Raw genomic sequence first — 16,985 nt, forward strand, 5'->3', positions numbered from 1 at the left:
TATTATCTTTGTTGCAACAAAACAAGATTCCTATAAAGATTCAAGTAATATTTCCCCTAAAAATGATTTCGTGTAATTGCAATATGTCGGACGTAGTAGAGATGCTAGAAGAATTATAACAAAAATAACCATTTTAAAATGAAACGAAAAGTTTTTTCAAACAAATTGTAACTCTAGTGACTAAAAATAATTATGAAGAGATACTTGTTTTGAAATAAAAACTAATTACGATAAAGATCCCTTCAAGATTGGCATGTAGCTAAATGTATCTTAATCGTCGACAATAACATGGATAATATAGCTTAATTGGTCCGATCTAACTCCAATTAACGATGCCTCGTTCTACCTCAAGAAAAATAATTGATAAACATATAAAATCAAATCAAAGAACAATCCTGCTTAATTCAGCAGGTAGAAAGAATCTTTCAAACACATTTTAGATACTATCATACTTTGATGTGTATATAATTGTTAAGTTGTCCGAACTCTTGTTATGATTGGTATAAAAGTCAATGCAAATATGAGATAGGTAAAACTAAATTTCTTAATAGATAGTGTGACGTGTAGTTTGGCATTAAAAAATTCGATTAAATCATCAACCTATCTTGTATATATGTGGTTGACCAAGGTTAGAGGGGATAACCCATAGACCACATGCTTGGACAAAAGGGGAATAGATGACCATTTTTCTTTTGTCATGATGGGTGAAGTCTCAATTGCATAGTTGAATAAGAGATCAAACATTTATTCCATAAGTTGGATGACAATTTCAAAGTAACAAAAAACAATATATTTTTTGTTTTTTTAAAAAACAAAATACATAGTTTTATGATATTTTATATAATTTAGTATATAGTTTGGAAGAACAACTTATTTTAAATGTTAAAATTATTCGAAAATATTTTTAAATATAGTAAAATTTTGGAATCTATTAATGATATATATTGACAAATATTCCCAAAATTTTATGGGCGTTTATATCAATGTCATTGATAGAGGTTCAACCATAGACACTGAAAATTTGCTATATTTTATAAATATTTTGACTCATTTTACTATATTTAAAAATAACATAATTTAAAACATAACATTGTAAATTCAATCCTTAAAATGCTGTGTCATTTTGGTTATTGATTTTTTAAAATGACAATTTTAGCCATGACAGTTAAAACGATATTTGTTTTGTTTTTAAACTATCAATTATACGGGACACAAAATCAATTATAATAGACATTCAAATTAATTTATATCTAATAAATTAATTAATTTATTAAATGTTCACATTTATAAAAATTCTATTAGACATAACATTAAGAATTAAAAACTTGATAGAGATAAGTTTGAAGTGTAAATATTTTGACTGTTTTGTCATTTTTTAAAATTCAACCACAACATACCTATATGATCGAGGTTGTTCAGGAAACTATAATAGAGTAAATAAGAATAGAATTAAAAAAAGAATGAAATGAATTTAGCTATCACATACCGACTTAAAAACAATGGTTCCATAACTTAAAATTACACCATATTATAAACTCCTACTATCACCCAAACTCCAAAACACATAAAACTTAGAGTAAAGTAATTTGATGTTAGTGTTGTGAATTTGGGAGGAGTATATGTTATGTGGTATGGGGGTAAAAAATGTAGAGAGAAATAATTGAGTTGAATTAATTTAGTGAATGAATCGGAAGGGAGTGGATGCTGGTGGGTTCCCAAAATCACTGATCTCTCTCCTCTCCTGTCTTCTCTCTCTTGCTTGCTGGCTTTCGTTCTTTCCTCACTTCCGATCCGCCCAGCTCTTCGATCCCACTCTGTTCCTCTCTGCTTGCAGACCCTCCTACACAAGGTAAATCTCTTCCCCTCTCCCCTTTTAGATTCGCCTATTCAATTCATTTCAATTCCACCCTACCCATGTTTGATTGCTTTGCTTTGATGTGATTCCACTTGCTTCCGACTCGGTTTCTTTATTACAATTCTTTGTTTTTACTTCTTTGCTTGTGCCAGATCTCCCTTTCTTTTCACGCAATGCTAGCTTCTATTTCATGCTCTTATTTGACTTTCCCGGAATCATTTCGACATCTTCTTTCTCTTTCAAATCTAGTTTCCCCCACTGCTATTATTTGCGTACCCAATTGACTTGTGAATTCAGTTTCAGTCATTGATTATACTTACTCGATGTCTGCCTCCTTTGAACTCTGGTTTCGGAAATTCTTCTGTCTAGCTAAAGAATCAGTTTGAACAATTACGTAGATGGAATCTGGGGGATTTTCTGGGTTGCATTTTCGTGTTCTTTATGTTTTTCCCCGCATCCCGTTCATTTTTCTATTGTAATTTAAATATGCTTTGCCGCTGAGTTAGGAGATGTCTGGCTGTTTAGTAAGATTTATGTTGTGGAAGTTCTTATTTGCGCGTCGATTGGCAATTCATCCCCCTCTTCTTTGAGAATAGTTTTGATCTTTTTCTCATTTTTCACTGTTGGCTGGACAGGTCTGCGTCATGCTAGCATCCCATTAATTCAAAAAGCGTGAGAGTGCGACAATAGAAACCATGGGGACTGAAAATCCTGCTCACCAGAATTTTCCTACTAGACCTGCCGGCACACCTTTTACTGCCACTCAGACCGCGTCACCCTTTTCATCCTCTGGTCCTGTAGTTGGATCAGACACCACTCGTTTTAGACCTGCCGCTCCTGTTATGCCCCCAAACACAATGCCTTTTCCTCCATCCTCTGGTCCTGCAGTTGGATCAGGGGTCCCTGGGTTTAGACCTATGCAACCAGGTAGGTTTTCTGATCCATCTGTTCCACCACCACCAACATCAAGCGTCCCGGCTGCTGCTGGGTCTTTCCAGCGTTTCCCAGCTCCACAGTTTACTTCACCATCTCAACCACCTCCTCCACGAATTCCACCAATGGGGCAACCCCCTGGAGCTTATGTACCACCCCCTTCAGTTTCCTTTCACCAACAAAGTCAGGTTCCTTCAGTGCCGATGGGATCACCTCCTCAAGGCTTAGGTCCTCCTCCCACAAATGTTCCACAGCCTATGTCAGATCCATCTTTTCCATCAGCCAGGCCTAATTTTCAGTCCTCTTTGCCTGGTTATGTCCATAAGCAACCTAATGCAGATTTACATTCCCAACAAATGCAACCTCCTCCTTTTGTTAGTCACCAAGGGCCGTATGTTCCTCCTGCAGCACCAGCTTCCCCTTTCCTTAGTCACCAAGGAGGTTATGTCCCGCCTCCTCCTGCTGCAGCCTCACAAGGTTTACTGACTACAGACCAAAAGCACCATCCAGGAGCTGGACCTCCTCTTGGTTCGATTCAAGGATTGGCTGAAGATTTCAACTCACTTTCTATTGGATCTGTTCCAGGATCAATTGATGCAGGAATTGATCCAAAAGCACTTCCAAGGCCATTGAATGGTGATGAAGAGCCTAAAATGTTCTCCGAGACGTACGCCATGAACTGCGATAAAAGATATTTACGTTTTACAACCAGTGCTATACCCAGTTCTCAGTCACTGGTCTCAAGGTGGCATTTACCTCTCGGAGCAATTGTTTGTCCACTTGCAGAAGCTCCTAGTGGGGTTAGCGTCTCTGTGTAATATTTTGGTTTCTGTGCATGCTAAAGTTTCTTGTTAAATTTCTGTAATTTTTCTCTAGGAAGAAGTGCCAGTTATCAATTTCGCTTCAACTGGCGTCATCCGCTGTAGGAGGTGTCGCACTTATATAAATCCATATGCCACATTCACAGATGCTGGAAGAAAGTGGCGCTGCAACATTTGTTCATTGCTGAATGATGGTATGAAGAATTATAATTTTCTAGGCCCTTGAACACTAGAATTAGAAACGATATGACCTATTGCAATGCAGTTACAGTTTCTTACGTGGAAATCTAGTGCATAGAAGAAATATTTTTAAGAGTCAAAGTTACGTCCATTCTTTTGAACTTAGCCAGTATAAACTTGTCTTTTTATTTTCTCCTTCCTTTTCTTGGACAGAGAATTTAGTGTTACTGTAGAACTCGAGCATAATATCCACTTCATTAGCTTTCGTTTTCTTGGGGAAGCCAAATATTACCTATTTGTATTTTTTGCTTAGAAAAAGTAATTTCTTTTTGTATCTTACTATTTCCCCTGTTGAATTATATTGAATTACATTGCTTCCTTATTCAGTTCCAGGAGATTATTTTGCTCATTTGGATGCCACTGGCCAGAGAATTGATTTGGATCAGCGACCTGAGCTCACTAAGGGTAGTGTGGATTTTGTTGCTCCAACCGAGTATATGGTTCGGCCACCTATGCCTCCACTATACTTTTTCCTCATCGATGTTTCTATAGCTGCAGTTAGAAGTGGGATGCTAGAGGTAAACATTTTTATACTATTGCTTCCACTACTTATTATTTCTTTAAAGAATCATTCATTGATAAAATGAAATTACAAAATGATGAGATCACCCATTGGATTACAAGTGCTACAACTTACAACTATTATTAGTTTTATTTTCTTTATCTTCTCATTTTCTTTGTATATTTTCTATTTCATTGATTTTTTTGAAAAGGATACTAAATTTTTCACCAAGGAAATGAGAATAGTTAATGCTCAACCAAATCCAAATCATAAGAACATTCTATTTTGGGACTCATGCTTCCAATCTAAAAGAATGGTATGAATTGGAAGATAGCATTTAGGTTGACACGAAAGGTTTCTTTGGTGAAAACTAAATCAGTGAGTAAATTGAATGATAATCTGTCCATCGCCATCCTAATAGTGGTATTGATACCATTATTATAACCAGCTGAAATCTAAACCGACAACTATTAACGGGCAGTTTTACTGGTTTGTAACTACAAACAACCCAACAACCTACTAGCTAGCGACTCATGGTCCCAAAACTATGCTCATCTTTTTTACATTTTATTTTGGTTAACTAAAATCAATGCTTACAAGGCGCCCTCAGGCTAGCCTATTGAAGGGGCAATGGGAAGCACATGCCCTTGATTGAGACTATTGGATGTTATATTAAAGTTTCCCTCATCTATAAGCTTAAGCTTTTGGGTCAATTGGTGATTTAAGATGGTACCAGAACTCATTAAGCCCAAACATGTATTTGGTCCTAGATTGGTGATCCCAAAGAGGCACCATCTTGAGAGGACATGTTGAGATGTTGAGAATCCTACATTGGAAACACCAAGGGGACTCACACTTCTTATAAGATATATGAGCTACTCCTCTCATTGTCAATTGGTTTTGAGATGGAAACACATACCATCAAATATGGTATTAGAGCCTCTGCAATGTTATTTACCTCTCCAATTAACATCAATTTTCACTTGCTTGGCCCTTCCTCATATTTCAAGCCTACAACTGAGGAGGAGTATTAGATATTAAATTAAATTTACCTTCACCTATTGTCTTAAGCTTTTGAGTTGAGTTGGTAATTTAAGATGATATTAGAGTAGGTGGTTCAGGAAGACTCTGTGTTCAAGTCCCTGCAACATTATTTCCTCGTTTAATGTTAATTTTCACTTGTTGGGTCTTTCTTGATATTGCAATTCCACAAGTGAGGGAGAGTATTGGATGTTATATTAAATTTACCCTCACCTATAAGCTTAAGCTTTTGGGTCAATCAGTGATTTAAGAGATATCCTAGGTGAGCGCCTCCAAGGCCCTTGCCATTTCCTTCAGTAATATTTGTTTATTACTTTATTAAGACTTTAAGAGTTTAGCAACATCTTTTTTAACATATTCAAATTGTGCTCGAGAGTCCATAGTATCCTCATTACTTACACTAACTATTGATTCTCCATTTGAATTGTAAATGGAAAGATTATCCTTAGGGGGGAACAATTAGAAATTATCCTTAGGGGGGAACAATTAGAAATTATCCTTAGGGGGGAATGACTAGAAACTCCTTTAACAAAAGGAATATTTGATCCCAAGATATTAGTGATTGATTGACTGAAGTTCATACAAGGAGGCAATGGGTGTGGTGTGGTTTGTCTATCGACCGAGAATCTGCTATAAGAGACGTGCACAAGATTCCTCATGAACATTTAAATTGATAATGTTCATTTGCAGATGGTTGCGTGTTAAAAGAGAATAAACTGCTTTAGAGAGTAGAGAAGTGTGGGCTTTTCATTATTTACGGATAGAACACCACATAAGTGTCTATGTATATTGATGTGAAATGGTAATTACAAGAATTGAAAGACTCTTCGTGAATCAATGAGTATTGATGACGATGACAGAATTCCCAGGAGAATACTCAAACAACAATTACAATCATAAAAGTAAAGACTCAAGAACAAATTCATAAAAACCTGGACCCTCTGCGTCTCCTTCCTCTCAAGGAGTCTGCAACCTCTCTTTACAAAAGTTCCATCCCTTCTCTCCGTAACCTCCCTTCTTTTTGACTCTTTCTTCTAACTAACTTCCAGTCCCATTAGAGTGGTCCCTCCCTCTCTCAGTTCCTCCTTCATCCTCATTCGCGTTATTATTTTTATTTCGTCTACTATATTTAAATTTCAGCGAGGGCCTAACACTTACCTCCACCGAACCAAGAGAACTGGAACTAGGATGCAACTGAACATTACTTAGTATTTTAATTTGGATATGATGTTTTGGTGCCAAGGGGTGGTTGTCAACCTAGTTGAGATGCTTGGGTTCACCTTCTGATTTCCCCTGCATTTTGCTTTTTAGGCTTCTTTATTACACTCAATGTATATATCTCTTGTACTTTGAGTATATATTATTAATAAAGAAGTTTGTCTCCGTTTAAAAGAAAGATAATATAACCACATGCATGGTAGCGAGGTTGGATTTTCATTTTTTAAACATAACTCCTCTTCATAGTAGGGAAGGTAAGTTTTGTAGCGAATCTCATTCATGGTAGGGAAGGTAAGTATTTTAGCGAATGCCAAGCCCCATAACCAACTATAAACTTCGGATGAAAATGTGCTTTGTAAGACTAACTTTCCAACTTCCTAATGGAAGTTGCCAATTTTCCTCCATTTTCCATCAAAGTCCATATCATGAAGTTTTATCGTGCCCTATCAACCATAGAAAGATTGATTATAAAATAATCTTTTTATCTTTCCTAACCCTAGAAGATGAAAGATTGTTATCAGGAATACTAATAAAAAAATTATTTAAAGCCTGTCGAGAATTGTCCAAAATGTATTTGGGCACTTTCAAATCATCTGAGGAAATAGAAACTAAAGACTCACCAATACAATGATAACTAACATATTTTTCTCGAACTCCCTTTCTTATACACTCCTACTAGGCTATTACCCAACCAGCCCCACGTATTTATTCTGAACATTATTGCCTCTCTACGCATACCCTTCCTCTCATCATTTTTTTAATATTTATTATTTTTTATTCTCATCATTGGAGAAATTTCTGGTTACTTTGTTTCTGTGGGTTGCTCCTCGTTGGGTGTATTATGATTTATCTCCATGGACCATGATAATTGTCCGTGAAGAGAGTGTTTCGAATACAGTTATACTTAATTGAGGGATTGCCAAACAATAAGAGCCTAATTTTCAGCGTGTCAAATTTGTATTTCCTTTTGCAGGTTGTGGCACAAACAATTAGGTCATGCTTGGATGAGCTGCCTGGTTCTACTAGAACACAAATAGGTTTTGCGACTTTTGACAGCACGATACATTTTTATAATATGAAGGTAGAAAATATAGGTTGCTATTGTATGTTTACCTCAATTTTGATACTTCATGCTAAAAGTTCTGTTTCTTTCACAGTCGACTTTGACTCAACCACAAATGATGGTGGTTTCCGATCTGGATGACATATTTGTACCTTTGCCGGATGATCTCCTTGTCAACTTATCTGAATCAAGAACTGTGGTGGAATCATTCCTAGATAGCTTGCCATCCATGTTTCAGGAGAACGTGAATGTTGAATCTGCCTTCGGCCCAGCCCTTAAAGCAGCATTTATGGTTATGGTATGTGATCTACACCTTTTAAGTTAGTTTCCGATGTCATACTTGTTTTTCTAGTTCTATTATATAAAATTGTTATTTCTTTGTCTTTGAATTAAAATATAAACATGTGGATATTATTGTAAGTTCGTTTATAATCAAACTGATCTATTTTAAAGAGTTTTATATGACTATTGGTTTCGCTCCACTCTCTTTGCAGAGCCAACTTGGGGGGAAGTTGTTAATTTTTCAAAACACACTGCCATCTCTTGGTGTTGGCCGCTTGAAGTTGCGTGGGGATGATCTCCGTGTTTACGGAACAGACAAAGAACATTTGCTAAGACTGCCCGAGGATCCATTCTACAAACAAATGGCTGCTGAATTTACCAAGTTCCAAATTGGGGTCAATGTCTATGCATTTAGTGACAAATATACAGATATTGCTTCCTTGGGTATGCCTCTCATCTCTTATTTATTTATATTTGGTAAGAAACGGAAACTTTTCATTCGAAAAGATCATGAAGGACAGCCTAAGGAGGCAGGGACAAGGAGTCCCTTCATATTTTCTCTGGAGAATGTATTTGTGGTCACATGATTGAATTTGATTCTTTAGAATTTGCTGGGGGCTGTCCTGTCAAAAAATTTTTTTTCCCTGTCAAAAGAACATTTGACTGGGGCCTGCTATGATTGTTGGTGACTTTTTATAATCACCTCAACATGCTATGAACATTTAAAAAATATATTTCTATGAGCTTCTCTGGTTTAGCTTTGAAGATCACCATGGCTACTTGTTTTCATTTGGGAGGATCTGAATAACTCATGGTACATTTCTAAGAAGCACCGACACTTCTAAGATGGCCACGTGTGGGTGTCAGACATGTGTCTGACTCTAACATGCTTGACACGCCCCCAATTCGTGTCCGACACACTAGCTAGCGTATCAATTATTTTATTATTATTTTTTAATTTCGGACACTCCCAGACACGGTTGGCACACTTCTAGGACACGGCTGGGATACTTCTTGGACATGGAACCTGCAGATTTGGGAAGAAAAAATTTACTAAAACTAACATTTTAAAAGCCCAAATGCGTAGCCCACAAACCATCAACCCCACATTTTAGGCTTGTCTGTCCTTTTCTTTTCCAAAAAAACAGACCTCACACAGCCACAATATCCCTCATTTCTCCATGCCCTAACCTCCACGTCCAAACGGTCACACCCCAACATTCACGTCCAAACCTTCACGCATAAATTCATGAATTCTATGGTGTTTAACTTGTTATTTTGATGATTTCAAATGGAACATTTCACAATATGTTTATATGCACGACTTGTAGATAATAAAAAAATAACGTGTCCCCAATGTGTTGTGTCTTACCTTTTTGAAAGTTGGTGTATCATCGTGTCACCGTGTCACGTGTCGGTGTCCGTGCTTCATAGGTACATTTTATGTTTGCTTGTTCTTCTGTGAACAATGAGGTCTAATGGTTATTGGTTTATTAAGAAAATAACTTTTACACAATAATCCCGGTGCATTCAAATTTGTTATTTCAGTCAGCTTTATAAGAAAACTGGAATTTTAGGTCTACATTTTATGTTTACTGTCACTCATGTTTGTTAAAAATTAATGCTCGACATTTCCTTCTTCCTTTCTTTAGTCACAAATTTACTGATTATTGATCTAGGTCTGATAGATCTAATGACAATCTTTCCTGTACCTATTTATCTTTTTTACATGACATGCCGATATCGCTTTTGGTGCACTGACAATTTATTTATTTATCTTTGTTTCTCTTGTATTTAGGGACTTTGGCAAAATATACTGGAGGCCAGGTGTATTATTATCCAGGCTTCCAATCTTCCAATCATGGGGAAAAGTTGAGACATGAGTTAGCAAGGGACTTGACCAGAGAAACTGCCTGGGAAGCTGTAATGCGTATAAGATGCGGAAAGGGTGATCTTTTATTTTTATTGGTTCTCAAGGATTGTTTATCTCCTTCTTTACTTGCATGTCGATACTTCTCTTCTCACTATTTGTGTTTGTTCTCCTAGGGATCCGCTTTACATCGTTTCACGGGAATTTTATGTTAAGAAGCACCGATTTATTGGCACTTCCAGCTGTAGATTGTGATAAAGCATTTGCAATGCAAATTTCTTATGAAGAGACCTTACTTACAACTCAGACAGTGTACTTCCAAGTTGCCTTGCTGTATCCTTTGAGTAAACTGTTGGGGTAATACCCATCTAACGTCTATTAGTTCCCCTATTAGGTAGCAGTCCCAGTCCTTAAGTATCATCAGCTGTTTAAGTAGGTTTGGTGCACACGATGTGTTTCTCCAATGTTTGGTTTTAAATTTTCTTAATTATTTTCTTCTTTTAATATTCGTGCATTTGGTTCTCCAGTGTTTTCAAAGTTGGCATCTAGGGTTCTACTGATAATTTACTTATTTTCTCTATTTTAAGGGTTCTACCGATAAGTTTGTTCTTTGACAATAAAAAGATATACTGCATCTTGTGGAGAGAGACGTATTAGAGTGCACACAGCAGCAGCACCCGTCGTTACAGATTTGGGTGAGATGTACCGCCAGGCTGATGTTGGTGCCATTGTCTCCTTGTTTAGTAGGCTAGGTATGTTAGGCACAAACTTCTATGCGTTGCATGTGAGACTTTGATAATCGTCTGTTCACTTTATTAATCGATCATTCTAAATTCTAACTGAAACAACTCGCAGCAATTGAGAAAACATTGTCCCATAAGCTGGAGGATGCTCGCACTTCAGTTCAACAAAGAATCGTTAAAGCCTTCAGAGAGTATCGTAACCTCTATGCTGTACATCATCGCTTGGGAGGCAGAATGATATATCCCGAGTCTCTTAAGTTCCTGCCTTTATATGGGTTAGCATTGTGCAAATCAGTACCTCTTCGAGGGGGTTTTGCTGATGCTGTGCTTGATGAGCGATGTGCATTAGGCCTTTCAATGATGATTCTTCCTGTTAAAAACCTATTGAAACTTTTATATCCTTCACTAATTCGACTTGATGAGTATCTATTGAAGGTTGCAAATCTTACGATTCAGTTATATATAAAAAATATGCTATATATTCTCAGAATCTTTGAAGTTTATTCTACTTTAACTTGCAGGCATCTCCCTCTCAGACTATTGACCTTAATAGCATAGAGAAAAGGTTGCCACTGACTGCTGATAGCTTAGATTCCAGAGGCCTGTACTTGTATGACGACGGCTTTCGCTTTATTGTTTGGTTTGGTAGAGTGCTTTCGCCGGATGTGTCTATGAATTTACTTGGGGCAGACTTTGCAGCAGAACTATCAAAGGTATGTAGTTGTTTTAAAATTTAAATAATGGAGTTCCATTCTTGAATAAGAGGGGAGAGTATTTGAATTAGAACAAGTTGGCTAGGAACTTAGAAAAACTCGTGAGTTGGCTTATGGAAGAACCTTGCAATAGACATTTATAATCTTCTTTGAGTAATATTGTTTTCAGCCTGAATTTAAGTCCCAATTTCAATCTTATTGAAATTAGAGACGAAGAACAAATACAATTTTACGTGAAACCCTAGTATAGGGAGAAAAACTAGAGGGCCGATAATTTTATTATTTTCTAATAATCATAAAGGTACAGAGGGGAAGTATTTAAAGGCAACATGAGCCTAGTTAACATAATAAAAATAGGGCAAAGTAAATTATGTAATTTCCTTTGGACTTTCAACGTGACCTAAGCCATCAAATTTAACCATCTTTTTTCCATAGAGCTTTCTTGCTTCTATTTACATGACAATACAATAGCTGAATAGTCATTCGATAAAAAAGAAATCATTTGAATATCTCATTTCCTATCAGAATAGGATCTAAATCTAATCACTAGGATTATTAAGTATTAATGAGTCCGTCTTAAAAAAAAAAGGTTCCGTTATATATAGTGAAGTGATACTTAGCGTTCTCTCAAAAGAGAATTATTTTTTTTTCAATTAAATCAATTCAATTATTAATTTATAAATAGTCACCGGTAACACTCCCCCTCAAGTTGGGACGTAAACGTCATAAAGACCCAACTTGTTAACACACAAATCAAAGTTTTGCCTGAAGAGCCCCTTTTTGAGGATATCGACAATCTGTTGGCTCGAGGGTATGTAAGGAATGCAGAGACTACCATTGTCAAACTTCTCTTTGATAAAGTGTCTTCTCCACTTGTTTAGTCCTGTCATGTTGGACAGGGTTATTGGCAATGCTAATGGTTGCCTTGTTATCGCAGAATAGCTTCATAGGCACCTTATAGTCTTGACAAAGATCAGATAATACCTTCTGGAGCCAGATCTCCTCGTAGATCCTCAAACTCATACCCCTATATCAACTTCAGCACTGCCTCTAGTCACAACTCCTTGCTTCTTACTTCTCCAAGTAACAAGATTGCCTTACACAAAAGTACAGTATCTTGAGGTAGACTTTCTTTCAACAATAGATCTTGTCCAGTTAGAATCAGTATAAGCTTCAACACATTGTCAGTCTTCCTGAATCTCAGACCTTTACCAGGAGTTGCTTTTAAATACCTCAGAATCTTGTTAATCGCCCTCATGTGGTCCTCATAAGGCGCCTGCATGAGCTAACGGACGGTGTTCACAACATAGGAGATGTCGGGCTTAGTGTGAGATAAGTAAATCGGCTTTCCCACCAGGCGATGATATTTCTTTATCAATAGGAACCCGTCACTTGAATTTTCAAGTTCGGCATTGAACTCAATGGTTGTGTCAGCAGGATGACATCCTAGCATACCTATCTCAGCTAATAAATCAAGAGTGTACTTTCTTTGGGACACTGAATGCCTTCTCTGAATCTAGCAATCTCCATCCCAAGAAAGTACTTTAGATTTCCCAAGTCCTTGATTTCAAACTCTAACCCTACCTTTTTTTTAGTTGAGCAATCTCATCAGTTTCATCCCGAGATAGCACAATGTCATCGACATAGACAATCAATACTGCAATTTTCCTTGCCTTGGAGACTTTGGCGAACAAGGTGGATCAAAGTGCCATTGATTGTACCCCTGAGACTTGATGAAAGTGACAAATCTGTCAAATCACGCTCTTGGTGATTGTTTCAACCCGTATAAAGACTTCAGAAGCTTGCAAACCTGATTATTAAATTGAGCTTCAAATCCTGAAGGCAAACTCATGACACTTCCTCTTTTAAATCCCCATTCAAAAATGCATTCTTAACATCAAGTTGATATACATGCCAATCCTTATTCCCTGCAATAGACGACATAACTCTAACAAGAGAAAAAGACTAAGAATAGTCAATCTCATAAATCTGATTAAACCCTTTTGCAACTAGCTTGACCTTATGTCTGTCAAGGATACCATTTGCTCTGTACTTGAGTGTAAACACCCATATGTATTTGACAGTCTTGTGTTCCTTATGGAGCGTGCTCAGATCCCAGGTTTTGTTCTTTTTCAGGGCTCTCATTTCTTCCATGACACCTGCTTTCTACTTCGGACACTCTAAGACAAGGTGAATACTCTTGGGTATTGTGATAGAGTCAAGACTGGCAGTAAAAGTTCTGAATTGTGGTGAGAGATTCTCGTATGGTACATAATTAGAGATGGAGTGCTTTGTACAGAACCTTGTACCTTAGATCAAGAGTTGGATCATACTTATTGGTATTTCCTGAATGGTCTGACGTATTTTCGTTTTAGTATGTTCAGCAACCTCATTCTCATCAATCCTGTCCTCTCTATCTATAATGATCCCATCAATATTGCCCTGCTCACCTATATCTTCAGGAACAACTGTCTCGGAGTCTCAGACCCGTCATTCTCACCTACCTCTTACTGTCGTTATGGGAGATAGTTGAATTCATTTCGGACCCATTACACTCGATATAGGTTATTTATATTTGTCATAATTTTTGTTGCATAATATGTTGAAAATACATACAGGGTCTAAACAGGTTACACATTGAAAACTAACAATTTTTTTTTTCTATAGGTTTCTATATATCCCAGTGATCTTATTGGTTAAGTTGTATTGTCTTTGAACTGCAATTTAGATGTCAACTCTTAGTTAAAAAAAAAAAAGAGGTTACCAACATGGCTCGAGAAATTGTGCTGCTCCACCATATCAGACTTGTGATACTGAGCTTTTGGCATCTGTGTTTTTCAGACGAAGAAAGATTACTTAGCACTTTATGCTTTCTCTCTCTCTAAAATGTTCGCCTTTCTCTTTTTTAGATTCCACATGGAACCTTGGTCAATTGCTTATTTTGTGTATGATTGAACTGATTATATCTACGGTCTACCCTTCTGTTTTCTTTACATTCAATTAATTATTTCCATTTTAGTTTGCTTATCTGGTGTTAGTAATGGTTTTCTTTTTTTGAAAAATCCAGGTTATCCTGAGTGATCATGATAATGTAATGTCAAGAAAACTATTAGAGACGCTCCAGAAATTTAGAGAAACTGACCCTTCATACTATCAGCTATCTCATCTTGTTAGACAAGGCGAACAACCTAGAGAAGGCTTTCTCCTCCTAGCAAATCTTGTTGAGGACCAAGTGGGTGGTACAAATGGTTATGTTGATTGGCTTCTACAAATACACCGGCAAGTTCAGCAAAATGCTTAATACAAGGTGAGAAGTGTCTTGCGCCTTGTTGTACTTGGGTTTTAAAATGTTTTTCTTTTAGTGAAAGACGTATCTATATAATTCTTTTAATCCTCATTTTCCCTTGCTTTTATCATTGTTTTTTTTTTCTTTTTCCCGTTTAGAACCTTGCTTTTATCGAATGTTTGGCTTTTCCGTTGGATGAATAATTATTTAAATGCAAAATAGTTTCGTGTTCTACAATGAATGTCAAGTTTTGTACAAAAGATCTGTAAACATTTTGCATAAACTGATATCAGTATGCAAAAATTGCTTTGGGTTCACCTCATGGAAATAAAAAAGAGTTTAGAGGGAATTGGTTCAAGTCATGGTGGTTGCTTAGAATTTAATACTGTACAAGTTACCTTGACAACCAAATGCAGTAAGGTCAGGCTTTAGGCAGTTATTTCTCTCTCAGTGGGTTGGTGGGAAGCTTTCCTCGATTGGCTTCAAAGTCTTTTTTTCAAACAAGAGATGGAATTATCTCTGGTTGGGTTTCAGAATCTTTCAAAAGCATGCATCACTTATGAAATTATTGCAACGGGTGGATACAGTGAAGACATGATCCCAAATGGTAGGATTTAACGTGAAGGTGACAAAAGGAAATGTAATAATAAAGCTTTCGGATCTTGGAGGAGAATTAAGGTTTACCTAGCATGTGGGAAAGATAATGCCATGCAGTTTCTGCAATTGTTTATGTTGTGGATGCTGCTGGTTAGGAGAACTTGTCTGTCTCAGCAAGCAAACTTCATGCCTTGTTAAAAGTAAGCCTTTACTTGATGGAATCCCATTGTGTAACAAGATTGACAAACAAGGAGCTCTCTCTATGCAGGATCTCGTAGAACGGATGAGACTCAAGTCTATAATTTTTTTTATTTTTAAAAAGAAATAAGGTTTTTTATTGATAAAATGAAAAGAGATCAAATCTCAAATTAAAATGAAACAAAATAAAACAAATATACCAAAATGCCATCCATTATAGGCACTTAAAGTTTAAAAAGAAATAGAAGCCATTCGTTATCAACTAAGCAGAATACAAAAATAGTTTTATGATGTCACATAGGGCACTCGCTGCATGCATTTCTTTTTACTGTTTCAGGCCTTGGTGATTGAGACTTTCGAATGACCTGGCTCAATTTTCTGTTCAATACAGATTCATTTTCGTTGAACGTGTCAGTCAGTTCATGAAGTTCATATATTACTGTATTAGGATGATAGATGATGAAACAATTTTGAAGCGATCTCACGAAATGAAAGCCATATTGAACCTTTTCTCTTTAATGCAGTTTTAAATCTAGCAGGACAGAGTTTTGGCATAAAGAAGCCCGTTGTCTCGGAAACAATGGAAGATTTTACTGAAGGCCATGAGGGGGATTCAGCTTCAACAACTGGCTCCAGGAAGCAACGTGGATTCTGATTCGGCTCTTCATAAATTTGTTACCAGATAGATTAATTTTTTTTTGTCTTTTAACAATAATTTTTTCCCTTCTTGAGAGGTTGTCACGATTATAGGGATATCTAAATCAGATGTTACTTTCTATTTCTTATATTATGTTGTCTATATCTCACCCCCCCCCCCCCCCCCCCCCCCCTAGATTTGGGTAGAATTGTTGCAAAAGCTTTGGATTTTGTTTGGTTATACAACTTTAATTTTGTCCTGGTTATTGAGGTGGTTATTTGAAGGAAGTTGTGTAATTTTACAACTGGAACTACATATTATTTATTATATTCATATTTATTCAGCCAAATTTTGGAACTCCTATGAAGTAGGTCACAGCCTAATCTTCACATGGCTTTGTATTTCTTCTTTGGTTTCATGCAAATGGTGGCCTTCTACATTATTTCTATTTCTAGGTCTCTTTGCTGTTGTCTTTTCAATTTTCCATTTTTAGGCCCCAACCTCCCCTATGCTTTACTTTCCAATAGACCTTTTGGCGATCTTCAAAAGATGCCTGTTATTTTCATTTTCCATAAAGGAAAGAGATTATCGGTTGTTTAGACAACCTTGAGTGAGTTATCATCAACCCACGATCACATACAATATAACTCAGTTTGAGAGAAATGGTATATGGCAAATGATGCCCCTTGTGAATTGAATTGAATTAAATTGGTTTGAAAACACCATGGGAAAATGGAAGCAAAAAGAAAAAGTGGAGTTGAAAATTAGGGGAAGTTAATTCAAGTCTAATGTAATGAAATAGGCTTTTTATTTTTTGGGAAAATGAGGTGCCCGCACCAGAAATAAGAGAACAGAAAGCAGAGGAAAGTTGAATGGTCAAAAGAGAAAAGCCAAGCTGGAGTTCGCACAGATTTTCATCTTAAATTCTTAATTAATATAATCTGTAGTTTAATTAATTAAATATAGTAATAATAAAGGCAGAAATG

General features: G+C 36.5%; 1 protein-coding gene across 2 annotated transcripts; it reads left to right on the forward strand.

Annotated features, from left to right (window-relative positions):
* Window positions 1-1,645: 1,645 nt before the first annotated feature.
* Window positions 1,646-16,348, forward strand: LOC103492101 (protein transport protein Sec24-like At3g07100). Of its 2 annotated transcripts, XM_008452297.3 has the most exons (14): window positions 1,648-1,849; window positions 2,491-3,588; window positions 3,665-3,803; window positions 4,177-4,367; window positions 7,584-7,691; window positions 7,768-7,971; window positions 8,168-8,399; window positions 9,754-9,903; window positions 10,002-10,158; window positions 10,450-10,577; window positions 10,681-11,003; window positions 11,090-11,281; window positions 14,349-14,588; window positions 15,887-16,348. In XM_008452297.3, exons 2-13 carry the CDS (start codon window positions 2,551-2,553, stop codon window positions 14,580-14,582), a joined length of 3,096 nt encoding a protein of 1,031 aa, XP_008450519.2. In that variant the 5' UTR covers window positions 1,648-1,849; window positions 2,491-2,550; the 3' UTR covers window positions 14,583-14,588; window positions 15,887-16,348. The 2 variants fall into 2 exon arrangements, with proteins under 2 accessions (XP_016900967.2, XP_008450519.2); XM_017045478.2 differs by lacking the exons at window positions 14,349-14,588; window positions 15,887-16,348 and adding an exon at window positions 13,418-14,256 and having other exon boundaries at window positions 1,646-1,849.
* The last annotated feature ends 637 nt before the right edge of the window (window positions 16,349-16,985 follow it).

The sequence above is a fragment of the Cucumis melo genome, chromosome 2, assembly GCF_025177605.1.
Source record: "Cucumis melo cultivar AY chromosome 2, USDA_Cmelo_AY_1.0, whole genome shotgun sequence".
Taxonomy (NCBI): domain Eukaryota; kingdom Viridiplantae; phylum Streptophyta; class Magnoliopsida; order Cucurbitales; family Cucurbitaceae; genus Cucumis; species Cucumis melo.